This window comes from Procambarus clarkii, chromosome 62 (assembly GCF_040958095.1).
Source record: "Procambarus clarkii isolate CNS0578487 chromosome 62, FALCON_Pclarkii_2.0, whole genome shotgun sequence".
Taxonomy (NCBI): domain Eukaryota; kingdom Metazoa; phylum Arthropoda; class Malacostraca; order Decapoda; family Cambaridae; genus Procambarus; species Procambarus clarkii.
The window spans coordinates 16,739,323-16,757,019 of record NC_091211.1 but is presented as its reverse complement, the minus strand read 5'-3'; the positions used below and the strand labels follow the sequence as shown (position 1 = coordinate 16,757,019).

The window sequence follows — 17,697 nt, the reverse complement described above, 5'->3', positions numbered from 1 at the left end:
AGTATTGGGCAGCGCCACTCATCATGTGAGTGGACACACCGCCATAGTGACAGTATTGGGCAGCGTCACTCATCCTGTGAGTGGTCACACCGCCATAGTGACAGTATTGGGCAGCGTCACTCATCCTGTGAGTGGTCACACCGCCATAGTGACAGTATTGGGCAGCGTCACTCATCCTGTGAGTGGACACACCGCCATAGTGACAGTATTGGGCAGCGCCACTCATCATGTGAGTGGACACACCGCCATAGTGACAGTATTGGGCAGCGTCACTCATCCTGTGAGTGGTCACACCGCCATAGTGACAGTATTGGGCAGCGTCACTCATCCTGTGAGTGGTCACACCGCCATAGTGACAGTATTGGGCAGCGCCACTCATCCTGTGAGTGGACACACCACCATAGTGACAGTATTGGGCAGCGCCACTCATCCTGTGAGTGGACACACCGCCATAGTGACAGTATTGGGCAGCGCCACTCATCCTGTGAGTGGACACACCGCCTAGTGACAGTATTGGGCAGCGTCACTCATCCTGTGAGTGGACACATCACCATAGTGACAGTATTGGGCAGCGCCACTCATCCTGTGAGTGGACACACCGCCTAGTGACAGTATTGGGCAGCGTCACTCATCCTGTGAGTGGACACACCGCCATAGTGACAGTATTGGGCAGCGCCACTCATCCTGTGAGTGGACACACCACCATAGTGACAGTATTGGGCAGCGCCACTCATCCTGTGAGTAGACACACCGCCATAGTGACAGTATTGGGCAGCGTTACTCATCCTGTGAGTGGACACACCGCCATAGTCACAGTATTGGGCAGCGCCACTCATCCTGTGAGTGGACACACCGCCATAGTGACAGTATTGGGCAGCGCCACTCATCCTGTGAGTGGACACACCGCCATAGTGACAGTATTGGGCAGCGCCACTCATCCTGTGAGTGGACACACTGCCATAGTGGCAGTATTGGGCAGCGTCACTCATCCTGTGAGTGGACACACCGCCATGGTGACAGTATTGGGCAGCGTCACTCATCCTGTGAGTGGACACACCGCCTAGTGACAGTATTGGGCAGCGCCACTCATCCTGTGAGTGGACACACCGCCATAGTGACAGTATTGGGCAGCGCCACTCGTCCTGTGAGTGGACACACCGCCATAGTGACAGTATTGGGCAGCGCCACTCATCCTGTGAGTGGACACACCGCCATAGTGACAGTATTGGGCAGCGTCACTCATCCTGTGAGTGGACACACCGCCATAGTGACAGTATTGGGCAGCGCCACTCATCCTGTGAGTGGACACATCGCCATAGTGGCAGTATTGGGCAGCGTCACTCATCCTGTGAGTGGACACACCGCCATGGTGACAGTATTGGGCAGCGTCACTCATCCTGTGAGTGGACACACCGCCTAGTGACAGTATTGGGCAGCGCCACTCATCCTGTGAGTGGACACACCGCCTAGTGACAGTATTGGGCAGCGCCACTCATCCTGTGAGTGGACACACCGCCTAGTGACAGTATTGGGCAGCGTCACTCATCCTGTGAGTGGACACACCGCCATAGTGACAGTATTGGGCAGCGCCACTCATCCTGTGAGTGGACACACCGCCATAGTGACAGTATTGGGCAGCGTCACTCATCTTGTGAGTGGACACACCGCCATAGCAGCATGTACAACATTCCCCAATAGGAAGAAAACCCGCTGGGTTGTTCATCCTGTCACTTGTACCCAGACACAGCTGGGACTTGCTTAACTGTCTCAAGTGAACAGCTTATAACACAAGAAGAGTAACATTCGTCAACCCTTAAAATCTTACGTTATCTTGCGGGTGCTAAATGGGGAAATCTTTTAAGAACAGCATCCATATCTGACAAATAATGTTTTCCATTGTACCAAGAAATCACATTAACGTGATGTGTCAATGAGCGCTACTTAGCATACCCAACACACAGTAAGGAAATGTAGATGTTTATCTCTCAGAATGTTTGGTAATATGTTTATTGTTTGTGATGTGTGTCTATGTATGTATTAACACGTTGTACTGAACGGGGTGAGAATAGCTGCAGCTACCTCATCCCTTGGTGTGTATTTTACCTCAATAAACTTATTTCAATTTCAACACATAGGTTCGAATCCTCGCCATGGCTGCTACTGATCTTCTCAGTATACCATTATTATAGTATACTCAGTATACCATTATTACAAGTTTTCTACATGTGTCCTTTTGAAGCTTCGACGGATAAAATAAGAATATTTATCATTATTTTCAGAATTCGGTACGAGAAGTTTGACAATGAGATGCCCGGGGCGGCCCGGGATGAGGCTACAGGCGGGGTGGCCGCCACCTCCCCCACCCGCGGCCAGGCCATCGACCCTTCTCAACTTAATCTGCACCAAAATGGACATATTTATGCAGCCTCAGACAGGTAAGGTCAAGCATGTGGCCGCCAATCGACCCGTTCTCAGCGCACCTTTTTTTTCACAACTTTGTTATCCGTCTGACAGCTGAGTGGACAGCGCCTGGGATGCGTAGTCCTGAGGTTCCGGGTTCGATCCCCGGTGAAGGCGGAGATAAATGGGCAAAATGTTTTTTTTTTTTTCATCCTAATGCCTCTGTTACCTAGCAGTAAATAGGTTCCTGGGAGTTAGACAGCTGCTAATGACTGCTTCCTAGGGGGGGTGTAACAAAAAGGAGGCCCGGTCGAGGACCGGGCCGCGGGGACGCTAAGCCCCGAAATTATCTCAAGATAACCCTCAAGGTAATCGTAGCTTGAACCTGTGACATCTTACTCTTAAGGCTGCAAGCTTCAAGAATTCTTCTGTATCAGTTCCCATGACTATTTTCTACATAGAAAACGCCCGAAACGCTATGATAGTTCTCTCTTGAACACTGTGAAGGATCGGCCAGTTATGCCCCTTATGTGTAGCGGAAGCGTGTTGAACAGTCTCGGGCCTCTGATGTTGATAGTTCTCTCTTGAACACTGTGAAGGATCGGCCAGTTATGCCCCTTATGTGTAGCGGAAGCGTGTTGAACAGTCTCGGGCCTCTGATGTTGATAGTTCTCTCTTGAACACTGTGAGGGGTCGGCCAGTTATGCCCCTTATGTGTAGTGGAAGCGTGTTGAACAGTCTCGGGCCTCTGATGTTGATAGTTCTCTCTTGAACACTGTGAGGGGTCGGCCAGTTATGTCCCTTATGTGTAGTGGAAGTGTGTTGAACAGTCTCGGGCCTCTGATGTTGATAGTTCTCTCTTGAACACTGTGAGGGGTCTGCCAGTTATGCCCCTTATGTGTAGCGGAAGCGTGTTGAACAGTCTCTGGCCTCTGATGTTTATAGAGTTCTCTCTCAGAGTACCTGTTGCACCTCTGCTTTTCAACGGGGGTATTCTGCACATCCTGCCATGCCTTCTGGTCTCATGTGATGTTATTTCTGTGTGCAGGTTTGGGACCAGCCCCTCTAATATTTTCCACGTGTAAATTATTATGTATCTCTCCCGCCTGCGCTCAAGAGAATACAGATTTAGGCTCTTTAGTCGGTCCCAATAGTTTAGATGTTTTACTGAGTGGATTCTAGCAGTAAAGGATCTCTGCACGCTCTCCAGGTCAGCAATTTCTCCAGCTTTGAAAGGGGCTGTCATTGTGCAGCAGTACTCCACTCTAGAGAGCACTAGCGTCTTGAAGAGTATCATCATCGGTATAGCATCTCTAGTGTGAAAAGTTCTTGTTATCCAACCTGTCATTTTTCTTGCAGTTGTGACGGCTACTTTATTGTGTTCTTTAAAGATAAGGTCTTCCGACATGAGTACACCCAGATCCTTTACATTGCCTTTTCGTTCTATGTTATGATTTGCCTGAGTTTTGTACGTGGTTTCCGTTGTTATATTTTCATTTTTTTCCGTAGCGCATGCTGGAGACTATTCTTCGTTAAACACCATATTATTTTCTGTAGCCCAGTGAACGACCTAATTTACATCCGGTTGGAGGTTTGCTGGTGCCCCCTACCATACAACCGCTGCATATTCCAATCTTGGTCTCACTAAGTCTTAAACCATTTCTGTAATATTTCCCCATCTAGGTATTTATATACAATTGTAAGGTTGGGCAGCGTGCCGTAGACTCCTCGCACAATGTCCTCTATGTGGTCCAATTCAATTTCTTTCTTTATTATGCACCCCATACCCATCCCGTGGGCGGTGGTGTAAAGGGTTACAGAGGAACATAATCGGTTCAGGAACTGAACCCTCTAGTTCGTTTAGCTAAGCAAATAACAATCTTTTGACGCTAGTTACAAAATTATTAATGTTAAATATATACATGTACATATACATACGTATACATATATACATACACCTCTGGTAACAATTTGCTATCCAGAACTGCTCCCAAATCTCTCTCTTTGTTCAAATTCTTGAATGCCTTTTCACATAATTTGTAGGTTGTGTGTAGCATATTTTCTCCTATTCCACATTCCCTAACGTGGCATTTATTGATATTGACTTCTATCTGCTAAGTATTGCTCAATTAATTTATTTTGTCCAGATCATCTTGAAGAGTATGACACTCCTTTAAGTCTCTTTATCTTCCCTAGTAGCTTAGCATCGTCAGCAAACATGATAAACATGATCATATATTTATGTATTCCTTTGTTTGTTGTTAAAGATTTAGCCACTCAGGACGAAGTGTCCATGTAGCACGGGCTATGGTGAGCCCGTAATTGTTTTCCTTCTGGTAGATCGTTTATATAGACAATGAACATATACAGTTTTACGCACACAGAGATCACACACTAACGTGATGCATCAAATGAACAAATCCACAAGGGCCGTGACGAGGATTCGAACCTGCCCTTGTCTGGGATGCTCCCGGACGCAGGTTCGAATCCTCGTCACGGCCCTTGTGGATTTGTTCATATCCAGTTCTACTTGTGCTGGAACTGGAACGACCAATGGTACTCCACTGGTAGCAGTTCCTCAGCCTCATACAGTACCTCTCCTTACCGCAATCATTTGGGTTAGAATTTTTGTACCCATGTACAAAAGGCCTGGTCGACGACCGGGCCGCGGGGACGCTAAGCCCCGGAAGCACCTCAAGGTAACCTCAAGGTATGTTGGAAGTCTTCCTGTCTTTGTGTTCTTTAAAGTTGTAAAAAAACACAAGTGTTCTTTTAAGGTGTTCTTTAAAGTTCAGAATATTCCAGCTTCCAGAACTACCTCTCATTGAGACTGACAAAAGTACCTTTTAGGTGGAGATAAATTAACCCAACTGTTTCTTTCCTGTCAAATCCTTGTGGCTGTCACCTAGTTGTGCTTGTGGAGGCTGATCATATTTCTGTTGCATTCTTCTTTCATCCCCTGGGAGGGGGGGGGGGAGTTATTTAGGAAGTATATTATGTCTGTAACATATTTGCTCCATATTCTCATTAGCTTAAGTGCTGATAATGAGATGGGTCTGTTAATTCTACTTGGTTCACTAATTACAATTAATACCTCTCCCAAACCTGCTAGAGGATGATCAGATGAGGTGTGGATTGGTAATATAAGCAGTCGATAGCGAAGCATCAACCTACTGAGAAAAAAAAATTGTACCATTTACGGGCTATTCATGCCCGTGCCACCTCTTGGGTGGCTAAATCTTTATCAATCAATCAATCAAGCATCAACCATTGGGCGGGGCTAACCATAGCCCGTTCTTCTTGCCCTGCTCCTGTGCCAGGTAAGTTACGGGCTCACCATAGCCCGTGCTACTTGGAACTTGTTCCGAGTAGCTGAATCTATAACAACAACAACGAATCATCAACAATGATTCGGGTTCACGATGGTGAAATTACGGGCTCACCATAGCCCGTGCTACATGGATCATCATCCCGAACCATTACAGGCTATTCATGCCCGTGCCACCTCTTGGATGGCTTGCTCTTCATCAATCAATCATCAATCATCATCCATTTAGTTACAGCCCCGCTCCTGTGCCAGGTAAGTCCACTAAGGGCTCACCATAGCCCGTGCTACTTGGAACTTTTTCTTCCCAGTAGCTGAATCTACAACAACGTGGAATCATCATCAGGGATCCAGAGAGACTTCAGGATGTATTTCATTAGTACATCTATCTCATTGTCAAACCCTTTGAATAATTAAGCGTACCTTTCATTTGAAGGAAAAGAAGGTAGTGATTCAGTTGTATAAATCTCTGGTGCGCCTCCATCAGGATTACTGTAGCCAAGCACAGAGATCTCATCTTCAGGACACAGCGGCTTTGGAGAACGTGCAACACAGCCCCGTTGGTCCGGCACTACTTCAAGAAAGCTATGTAGATATTGCCCTTTTGGAGAAAGGGCAACAAAAATAATTTCAGAGCCAAGTCAACTCTCGTACCACTAACGGTTGAGGGCCACAGAGCTAACAGCACAACAAACCAGGCATGACAGGGCGGATCTCATAGAAACTTAAACTACTGAACAAATTTGAGGATGTTGATACGGACCATTTCTTCAAAAGATGATCAGATGTAACACAAACGAGGAGCAACGGTTTCAAGCTCAACAAGCCACAATGTTGGAAAGAACAGGAGATGCTTTTTCACCCATAGGATTATAAACCCATGGAACCGCCTACCTACAGAAGTTGATACCAAAACTCTTACATTTTAAAATACAACTGGAAAAGATCATCAGGATAAATGCGGAGGACCTTTGACAAGCCGCCGGCTTCCCGTCCTCGTCGAGGCCACTAGTGTTAGTGGCTCTCAGGTAAATTTGTCTAACAAATCTTCCCAATCATATTCATTAAAGAACTTGCTAAGTTGCCTATAGACGTGTGTGTGTGTGTACTTACCTAATTGTGCTTGCGGGGGTTGAGCTCTGACTCTTTGGTCCCGCCTCTCAACCGTCAATCAACTGGTGTACAGGTTTCTGAGCCTACTGGGCTCTATCATATCTATACTTGAAGCTGTGTATGAAGTCAGCCTCCACCACATCACTGCCTAGTGCATTCCATTTGTCTACTACTCTGACACTGAACAAATTCTTTCTAACGTCTCTATGGCTCATTTGGGCACTCAATTTTCACCTGTGTCCCCTAGTGCGTGTGCCCCATTTTGTGTGTGTAATTACCTGAGTACACTAATTACTGCAGTATAGTTACAGGAAGAGAGTTATGTTAATGGAGTCCCATCTTCCCAGTACTCTTTGTCATATGGTGCTTTGGAACTACAGTACCAATGGTTTTGGCATTTACCTCCTCCTCGCTTAAAAAAATAATTGCTCCAACAATCTTCCATTCTTTGCAAAAAGAGAACTTTATATTATTATATTTGTTATATTTTGTGTGTTGGGAGGGAGGAAGGGGGGGGGGGTGATTAGATAGATATAGGTGTGTGAGTAAAGAAAACTGGTGCTTGTTAAAGAACATTTTACATATCCATTACAGCCAAACAAACCATCATGATGTCATCCAAATTAGCGAGATGGGTAGCTCGAAGGACCTGAGTCAAAATGAAGAGAAAGAGACTTCAGGAAGCCTTACTGATGATGAGGACGAACAAAAACAGGTAAACTTACTGAATTTAATTTGAATTTAAAATTCAATTTGAATTTAAATGAATTTAAAAAAAAAATTTGGGCCCTTTCACAGCCTGTTCTTAGGCTAAAGTGATTGTACTGAGAGACCCTTCAACCCGGATTCACGAAGCAGTTACGCAAGTACTTACGAACGTGTACATCTTTCCTCAATCTTTGACAGCTTTGGTTACATTTATTAAACAGTTTACCAGCATGAAAACTTCCCAATCAACGGTTGTTATTGTTATAAACAGCCTCCTGGTGCTTCGGAGCTCATTAACTGTTTAATAATTGTAAACAAAGCCGCCAAAGATTGAGAAAAGATGGACAGGTTCGTAAGTGCTTGCGTAACTGCTTCGTGAATCTGGCCCGAGCATCTCTTGTTAAACCACCTGAATAATTATCTAGATTTTTGTGATGCTCTGAAGGGTTACTAAGGTTTCAATAATAGTCTACTGATAAACTGCCAAGTGAACCTCTATCATAAAGAAATTATTCTCAAGTTATAACTCATTTTCTAGTATACTTTGAGGGTTTAAAAAAAGACAGAGACCTATACATGTTTTCTTTAATATGCCAAGATTTTCTTTTATGTAAAATTTTAGGGGATACTCTTGCATTTCAAAATTTCATGTTTTCCAATGTGTGAGGATGAATTACACTTTTAAAGTATAGGAGCAAGCAAAGCAAAGTATTAAAGCAACCTAATCTAACCAAACCAAAGCCAACCTACCTTAAACATAACCAAACCAAGGATAGGAAGTTCAATAACCAATTAATGCAATATGTACTAATTACATAGTGCATTTTGAAGTGTTACCACAAAGATACATACCCCCTGAGAACACACTGTCATTTGGGTGCTGTTATCAGGAGAGAGAGAGAGAGAGAGAGAGAGAAAGAGAGAGAGAGAGAGAGAGAGAGAGAGAGAGAGAGAGAGAGAGAGAGAGAGAGAGAGAGAGAGAGAGAGAGAGAGAGAGAGAGAGAGAGGGGGGGGGGTTTGCTACAAATTACCTACGTACTTAAAATTATCTGTTAGAGTAAGGACTTGCCTGAAACGCTATGTGTGTTAGTGGCTTTACAATAATGTAAAAACTTTAATTCTATGTACTCTCATAAACCCAATGTACCTTCTTGTATATATGTATATATAAATAAATAAATAAATGGCACCATCAGCATCATCTTATAACTCCACTTGTCATGATGCCGTACTGTTCCAAACATCAACCAATGTAGTAGCCAAACAGTATCAATATCTAAAATTACCATACTGTATGATTGTATCACCATAGCATCTAACATTACAATATTAATTCAAACCACTTCTTTAAAAGGTCAAATATAACACATAAGAGGGGACAACAGTTTCACATTCAACAAACCACTTTGTAGAACCAAGGGACAATACAGTAACTGTCATGAAAAGCAGTGGATGAAGGCTGACATTGTGCATCTTTAAATTGGTTGTGACATATACTCTCATCATTATTTAGGTATAGAGTCAAAGTATAGCACTACACATGCTATGCAGTAATGTGATGTATTATACTATTTTACATATAAATACTGTATATATAAGTGTATATGTTGTTTTTGCAGGTGTGGCAAAGGACAACCAAGTTCCTGGAGTATGATGCAGACCAGCATGAGCTAGAGATAGAGATGGGTTTCGTCGACCCATCTAATCCTCCAGTTCCAGGCTGCAATCTCTAGTGAGTCAGTTATGATACAATTTTGTTTAACAAAGGTAACTGATGATATACAAGTTCTCTTGTTTAGCACAGTTTTAGGAATACGTTCTGTTTCACATAGAAATTAAACGAGTATACTCCTTAGTTTCTAAACTATACTGTACCTTCAAATATACCTCTGTATATGTACTTATGTATGCATATTTTATTACTGAAATATTATTATTATTATTATTATTATTATTATTACACAGTGGTACCTCGGTTTAAGAGTTTAATCCATTCCTGGAGACAGCTCGTATTCTGAAAACTCGTATTCCGAAGCTAATTTCCCCATAAGAAATAATGGGAAATGAATTAATCCGTTCCTGACTACCCCAAAAATCCCCACTTCAAACTAAATTTTATACCTAATTTATCTAAATAAACCTACAAAACTATGTTCAAGTTATTACTTACCCTTGTTGCATGCTGTAGGCATATGAAAGATGGTGAGGAGGGGGGAGGAGGAGAGGTGTTACTGTTTGGAAGGGGAGTCCCCTTCCATTATAACATCAGGCAGTGAGGACCTTTCTGGTGTGTACACCCTGGCACGTTTTGCCTGAGTACCACTAGGTCCTGGTTGTGGCTCACTGCTCGATTTTCTCACAACAAATCTGTCCATGGAAGCTTGTTTTTCCCTTCTTCGCAAGCTGTCTCTGTAGTAAGGCATCACATTGTCATTGAAAAGAATAAGGCAACGGCCTACTACAGCTTTCTCTGGGTGAGTCTTTTCAATAAAAGTTTGAATCTCTTCCCACATCTGACACACCTTAATTTCTGCAGAAGGGACATTCACTACTGCCTCATCCTCCTCCACTGGAGAAACATCATCAGCTGGGTCGTCTTGCAGTTCCTTTTGAAGGGCTTGGAGTTCTTCGGTGGTTAGTTCTTCGTTGTGTTCTTCCACCAACTCCTCCACATCATCACCAAGGAGCCTATGCAATGCTTTCTAACTTCAGAATTGCATTTAAATACATGGATGGCGATATACTAAAGAAATTGTTCATGACTTTTGTTAGGCCAAAGCTAGAATATGCAGCTGTTGTGTGGTGCCCATATCTTAAGAAGCACATCAACAAACTGGAAAAGGTGCAAAGACATGCTACTAAGTGGCTCCCAGAACTGAAGGGCAAGAGCTACGAGGAGAGGTTAGAAGCATTAAATATGCCAAAACTAGAAGACAGAAGAAAAAGAGGTGATATGATCACTACGTACAAAATAGTAACAGGAATTGATAAAATCGACAGGGAAGACTTCCTGAGACCTGGAATTTCAAGAACAAGAGGCCATAGATTTAAACTAGCTAAACACAGATGCCGAAGAAATATAAGAAAATTCACCTTCGCAAATAGAGTGGTAGACGGTTGGAACAAGTTAAGTGAGAAGGTGGTGGAGGCCAAGACCGTCAGTAGTTTCAAAGCGTTATATGACAAAGAGTGCTGGGAAGACGGGACACCACGAGCGTAGCTCTCATCCTGTAACTACACTTAGGTAATTACACTTAGGTAATTACCATCCCATTCCAAGCCCATTTGCCAGCCCAGAGTAACAATTTCCTCAACAATAGGCGCATCATTTACAAGCTCAAATCCCTCAAAGCCTAGTTCTGTCACACATTCAGGCCACAATTTTCTCCAGCCAGAGATCAGGGTTCTTTGAGTCACTTCTTGCCAGGTTTTGTCAATGAGTTTTAAAGAACTACAAATGTTAAAATGGTCTTTCCAGAACTCTTTGAGAGTGAGGTTTGTGGCTTCAGTCACTTCAAAACATTTCCGGAAATGTGCCCTTTCATACAGTTTCTTAAAATTCGCTATGATTTTCTGGTCCATAGGCTGAATTAGAGGAGTGGTGTTAGGAGGAAGGAACTTTATGTGGGAAATTTACTGTATCTGTGCATCAATTCATCTTCCAATCCTGGAGGATGAGCAGGAGCATTGTCGAGGAGAAGCAGGGCCTTGAGTGGCAAATGCTTCTCCTGCAGATATTTTTCTATGGCATGGCACAGCACTTCATTCACCCACTCCGAAAAAGAATCCTAGTCATCCATGCCTTTTTATTAGTCTTCCACATTACACACATTTGGGTTTTCTGCACTTTATACTGTTTGAAAACCTTTGGATTTTCAGAATGATACACTAGCAAGGGTTTAATTTTCAAATCGCCACTCGCATTTGAACACAGCACAAGCGTAAACCTATCATTCATGGGCTTGTGTCCGGGCAAGGATTTTTCCTCCTTGGTAATGTATGTCCTCTTAGGCAGTTTTTTCCAGAACAGTCCTGTTTCGTCACAATTAAACACTTGTTGCGGTAGGTATCCCTCAGCCTCTGCAAATTCTTTAAATTCTTCAATAAATCGTTCAGCGACTGGTTTGTCTCAGCTTGCTGCCTCCCCATGCCTCGCAACACTATGGATACCACTTCTTTTTCTAAATTTTTCAAACCTGCCCGGAAGGGTCGTACCAGGGCTCGAGGCTCCTTTGGTCATTGTAATCCAGTAGTGCCAGATTCGGGGCCGGCCCCTCCTGCGGAGCTGTCAATGTCTGGTCGGCGCAGTGCTCGCTCTGAGTGTCGGTCAGGCTCTCATAAGGGGCGTTGGTACTTTTGCAGTTCGCCCAGTTGACGAGGCGATGTGGGGGAGGCTCGCACATTTTTCTCGCTCCTGGTCCCACGATTTGTGGGCTTTTCAATTCATTTCCTCCGGCCTGCAGTGGCGTTGGGTGGCTCCTCCTCCTTCAAGGTTTTCAGAGCTGGTGGGGCAAGCCTCTTCTCCTGCTCTCTGTCGGATCATCCTGGAGTGGATTCGCTTGGGCATGCTCGAAACGACCGCATCCCTCAGGTGGGTTTCCCGCCTGTTTCCAGTTCTGTAATGGAACTGTGCGGACCTGCGGTTCATTCTGGACTTGTCCCAACTGAACCCCTGGGTCTTTTGCCCCTCGTTTCCCAGGTCCAGCTTCTTTTGGAACCGGATGCTTGGATAGTGTCTCTGGACCTCAAGGATGCGTATTGGCACATCCAAATTCATCCGGGATTCAGGAACTGGCTCGGTTTTGTCGTGGTATGGCATGTTTACCGCTTTCGTTGCCTTCCCTTCAGCTTGAATCTGGCTCCTTGTGTTTTCACACGCCTTACCCTGGCCGTGATAACCCGTTTGCATCTGTTATGGGTTCGGGTTCTGGCTTACCTTGATGACTGACTGATCTGGGCTCCCAGACAGTCCACGTGTCTGCTTGCCAGAGATTTGGTTCTTTCGCAGCTCGCTGAGTTCGGGTTCTTGGTGAACTGGAGGAAGTCCAATTTGGTTCCCTCTCAAGTTCGAACTTGGCTGGGTCTTGTATGGGGACTCTCGAACCGCTTCTTTGTCTCTCCCTTCCGCAGGGTTGCTGCAGCTGCGAGCCTGCCTTCGGCTGTTTTTGGGGGCACCCTGGTCACTCATTGGTTGCTCAAGCAGCTATGCAGGAACCTGAACTTCGCTGTGCTGTTCTACCCGTTTGGTTGGATCTGACTTCGGCTGCTGTTCTGGTTCCTTTGGAGGCATCCCGTCTGCCACTCTCGCAATCGCTGGGTTCAGACATCGGGGGCCTTGCGTCAGCTGTTGCATCGCCGGCTTCCTCTTTGGGTTTTTGGGGTTCAGTGCGGTGGTGCCTACCCGAGCCCTCCTTCGATGTGTTCACGGATGCATTGGCTCTCGTCTGAGGCTTTATGAACAGCGCTCACCAGGCCGCCCAGGGTCGGTGGGGGTCTGTCCTTCCTTTGGGCTCACAGTACAGTGCGGGAGTTCGCGGCAGTGTGGTTTTAGCTTTGGAGGGTTCGTGTCGCTGGGTTCATTGTCTGAACTGTGGAGGTTCGATGTGGCCCTTGGCTCTTTGGAGCTGGTCGTTTCGGGTGACTTATCTGCCGAGTTCTCAGGGTTTGGCTCTCCTGGTGGTTCATATCCATTAAGTGTCCAACATCCTGGCTGATGGCCTGTTTTGTTTCATCCCCCTGTCCGTGGAATGGACGGTCGACGCCGACTCGTTCCGTTGGTTTTGCCAGATATTTGGGTGCTTGGCTGGGTGGACCTCTTCACATTGGCGTGGTCGAGGTATCTTCTAGTATATGCGGTGCCCTTCCCCAACTGCAAGGCCGTTGGGGTCGATGCCTTTCAACTAGACTGGTTGAGGTGGGGTTACCTGTAACTCTTTCCCCCGGTTCGGATGTTGCTCTGGGTCCTGGCTCGCTTAGAGACTTACCAGGGAAGAGTAGTCCTGTTGGCCCCATGGTGGCTGGTCCAGCCTTGGTTTCTATCACCACTTGTATGGTGATCAGGTGGCTTCATTGATGGTGTCCCACCTGCGAGTGTCATCTCGGCGGCAGTATGAAGTTTCCTGGCAGTCCTTTCGGCACTTCTTGATTCTTCGTAGGTTCTCTTTGATTTCTAATCGGGTTGTTTTGTCCTTTCTTTCTTGGTTGTTTCAGGACTGTCATCTTATGCCGAATACTGTCGCCTCGTATCGTGCGGCGCTGGTGGAGCCGCTTCAGCTTGCTTTCGGGGTGGATGTCACTTCTGTTCTGTTCCACAAGCTTTCTCGCACATTGTTTCACCTCTGGCCTGCTCATGTGCTCTGCCTGAGCTGTCCTGGTCGTTGGACCGGGTGCTCTCTTTTCTCTTCTCCTCGGTTTGTGGTGGCCCCTTCAGTTCATGACTGTATTTCTAGGGCTCTTTTCTTGTTGGCATTGGCCTCTGGGGGGTCAGGTCGGGAGCTTCTTACTCTTCTCCGGCATTAAAATTAAATGAAAGAGCAGGGGTTTCTGCTCTTTCGGTCCTGGTGATCAGTTTGTTTGCAGCCATCACCTTCTTTTCTAGCGAAGAATGAGACTGCTGTTTTCCAGAGGGGTCCTAGGGTTGTTGATGCTTGGTTGGTTCAGCCAGGGGTGCATCATGCTTTGTGTCTGGTTGCAGCTCTTTGCCGTTACTTGCATGTCACGGCCTCTGTGGCAGGGGACACGCTTTGGGTTGACCCAGTTTCCCTTCTTTCCTGTTTCAGGGCATGTGTCTCCCAGGTTGTCTGCAGGATTATTCGGTCCAGCTAGCCTGCGGTCTATCCCCATGCTGGGGACATTCGTAAGTTCATGGCTTTGGCTGCTGTTTTTGGTAATATGTCCTGGGCTGACATTCGGGCACGGGGTTTTAGGAGATTGAACAGGGTCCTGGCCGCTCGATACCTCGTTATTGTTCCTGACTGCATGGTACCTCATTATTGTTCCTGGCTACACGGTACCTCGTTATTGTTCCTGGCTGCACGGTACCTTGTTATTGTTCCTGACTGCATGGTACCTCATTATTGTTCCTGGCTACACGGTACCTCATTATTGTTCCTGGCTGCACGGTACCTCGTTATTGTTCCTGGCCCTTCTCAGGCTTGTGTAACCTTGGGTCACAGGTTGCGGCTAGTTGTAACAACTTTGAGTTGAGGAGAGTGGCAGCCGCTTCTCGGGTAAGTCCCTCTTTTACTTTATTTTTGGTTAAGTAGCTCCGGGGAGCCAAAGGGGCTCTCCACAGAAAACCAGCGTTAGATGTAATGAAATGCCATTTTTTGGGTGAGACCCAGAGGCTCCCCAGCATCCCTCCCTTCCTCCCTCTGGTCTGTGTTTTTTTTTTGCATTTTTGATATTCAGGCTCTGAACTGGGGTTGGATAGCCGGTGCAGGAGGTCTGAGGCTTCCCCTTTCCCCTCTCAGGGAGGGGGAAGCTGCGCAGACATCAGCGCAGCGGCTGTGGTGACATCATGCTTGTTTGCTTGTTTTCTGATTGGAGAGTTCTGCCTGCTCATTTGGCTTATGGTTTGAAATTTTTAACCAGCTGTAGATTGTTTTGGGATTCCTACCTTTCTGGGTGCCTGACCTGGTAGATGGCAGACATAGACTGCTTCCAACTACATGGGGGTGTTTATAGGCCATTGCTCCTCGTGCCTCTCTGAGGGGGCCAGGTTCTGGCTCATGGTCCAAGGTAGGCTAAGAACTCCATCAATTGACTGTTGCTATAGTCTAATATATTCACATCAGCCTGGTATACCTCCGAGGAGTCTCCAGGTCTCCCCCAGAAAATGGTGTTTCATTACATTCTATGCTGGTTTTTTTATGGATCATTATCTTATACTGTTGCTTCTCATTGGTCAGCTGTGTTGGTGCCTCTCTTGCTTAGGTTTGGTTTAGACTTAGCTTCTGCTTCTTTGTAAAATTGGCCAGAGCATTTAGAACATTAGCCCTCCATTTATAAAATTCTTTTATTAGTGGATTGCTAATGGTCCTCTTTAGATGATATGGACTCTAGATCGAATTTTAGAATTCCTATGCTGTATTTCCTCAGCTCTGAGTGCCTCTTTTTATTAAGTATATTCAAGGCTTCTTAGCTTTAGCTTCTAGCAGCAGGGTGAGAGAGCTGCAAACCTTGTGCAGGATGCATTGATCCTTGTGTTTAGGGACAAGGGATAGGTTTTAACCTTGCATCAGGCTTGAACAACCAAGGAAGCCATCCCATGGTTGTTCAGGTGTTGTTCGTGAGGTCTAGCATACATTACACACTTTCCTACAACAGTTATTAGGAGCTCTTTGTTAGGTACAAGGGGTTTTTTTTCCTCTGCTTGTTTCTTAATCTCCTTTCTATGGATCCTTGTTCAGAAACCCAGATCTGCCAGATCTTTTATCAGGTGGTCAAATTAAGCTATGTCTATCTCAGAGCTCATGGCCTCGGCAATTATACTACTTTGGCAGCATTTTTCTCTAACATGTCCATTTGTGTTGGTGGCCTGCTACCTGCTAGATGTTTCTCTTCCTTGCCAGCACTGCATGACACTGGGTTACCTCATTTTTGTCTGAAGTCCATCTGCTTCTTAGCCCTGGGCCTGCTGTGTTGGCTTCTGCTGTCATGGGTATGTCCATTACATGTTTTTCTATATGCATTCTTTCTTTTTATATTCTTTTATGTCATATATTCAAACTGTGTGGTTTGGAAAGTCTTTGAGTATGGCAAAATGAACTTTCTGGAGGTCATTCTGGACTGGATTAGTCTTTTTCTTTGTTTCTTTAGTTTAACACCAATATGACACAGCAGGGATATTTTAAATTATTCCTGCTGTGCAAGTGCAGAGTGTTGACCTGCTCTGCTGCTGTTCCAAATCCTGCCGAGGGGACCAGTAAGAGTTTACCTTGGAGAGCAACCAAGCACTACAGCTCAGAATGAATGCTGATATAATGACTTAAAACATTGCATGCAGGTGATTTTGTTAGAAGTGGAGACTAAACTGTGGGTGTAGAGAAAGGTTGTAAAAATACTATGTCTACTTTAGAAGTACAGTATATCAGTCTAATAATATATCATAATCTCAGAGTAAAATGTTATTTTTCCTTACATGTAGCTATATGCAGTGGCGTACTCGGCGTTTTGTAGAGCACTTCGTAGTGCGATTATTGACAGCACTGCTGATTTTGATCGACATGATTCTCCTCTTCGTGGATCTCTTCAACCACTCCATCAATAATGATCCTATCGAGTACTGCTCCCTTGCCTTCTCTACATATTTTATGATTGAAGTTACATTAAGGATATTTGGCTTAGGGTAAGTTAATTTTTTGTTAATTTGTTAATATTGTGTATTCGTTTTTCAAGAGATGTTAGTGAAAAGTACCTCTATTAAATTTGCTATCTATGCTTTTCTTATAAGATTAAATTAGGTTTTACATGTACAGCACAGATCTTCATCAAGTTAATGCATATCCTCATCCTACATACATGTTCCTCGTGAACTAAGTAATTATTATTCACTCTAATCTGAATAATCAGGTAAGGTCTACACTTTAATATCACTTATATCCTCTTTCGCTGCAAAGCTGTTGATATAACAAATCTTAAATCTGAGACTAATGTAAAAAAACTTTGAGAGAATCTGAATAGGGATTTTTATTTTATGTGACACCAATCATATATTGTATTTGTACACCCTTTCTGTAGTCATTCTCAGAACCTTGTACTGTCTTCCTTGATATCATATATCTGCATTAAATGCTTCTTAAGTACAATAATAATCAATAATGATAATTCACATGCATGTTTAAATGAGTATAAAAACTATTTTTCAAATATGACTGCAAGCAGAAACGGGATATACTCATTGCAATATTATATTTATCATACAGTATTTCCAAACCTGAATAAACAAGTTTACCTTTACCTCAACAGACCTCGAGTGTTCTTCAGAGCATGGCACAATGCCTTAGATTGTTTCCTGGTTGTGTTTACCTTCATTCTGTCTGTGGTGACGGTGTGTGTGGAGAACATGTCCTCTAATCCGGCCAGGTGAGTTACCAAATAATTTTCCAACAGTAGCTGTCAAAGCTATTGGCTCTGTTCTCAGTTCACAA

At 44.7% G+C, this 17,697-nt stretch overlaps 1 protein-coding gene across 4 annotated transcripts in view; it reads left to right on the top strand.

Annotated features, from left to right (window-relative positions):
- The window catches only part of LOC123766446 (phosphatidylinositol 3,4,5-trisphosphate 3-phosphatase TPTE2), a 98,236-nt gene that overhangs the window by 60,496 nt on the left and 20,043 nt on the right, over positions 1-17,697 (top strand). For all 4 annotated transcript variants that reach the window (XM_045755556.2, XM_045755557.2, XM_045755555.2 and 1 more), the window contains 5 exons: positions 2,280-2,435; positions 7,433-7,553; positions 9,166-9,278; positions 16,695-16,895; positions 17,516-17,632. In XM_045755556.2, the coding sequence (XP_045611512.2) occupies positions 2,280-2,435; positions 7,433-7,553; positions 9,166-9,278; positions 16,695-16,895; positions 17,516-17,632 (708 nt within the window). The remainder of the gene's footprint in view (positions 1-2,279; positions 2,436-7,432; positions 7,554-9,165; positions 9,279-16,694; positions 16,896-17,515; positions 17,633-17,697) is intronic.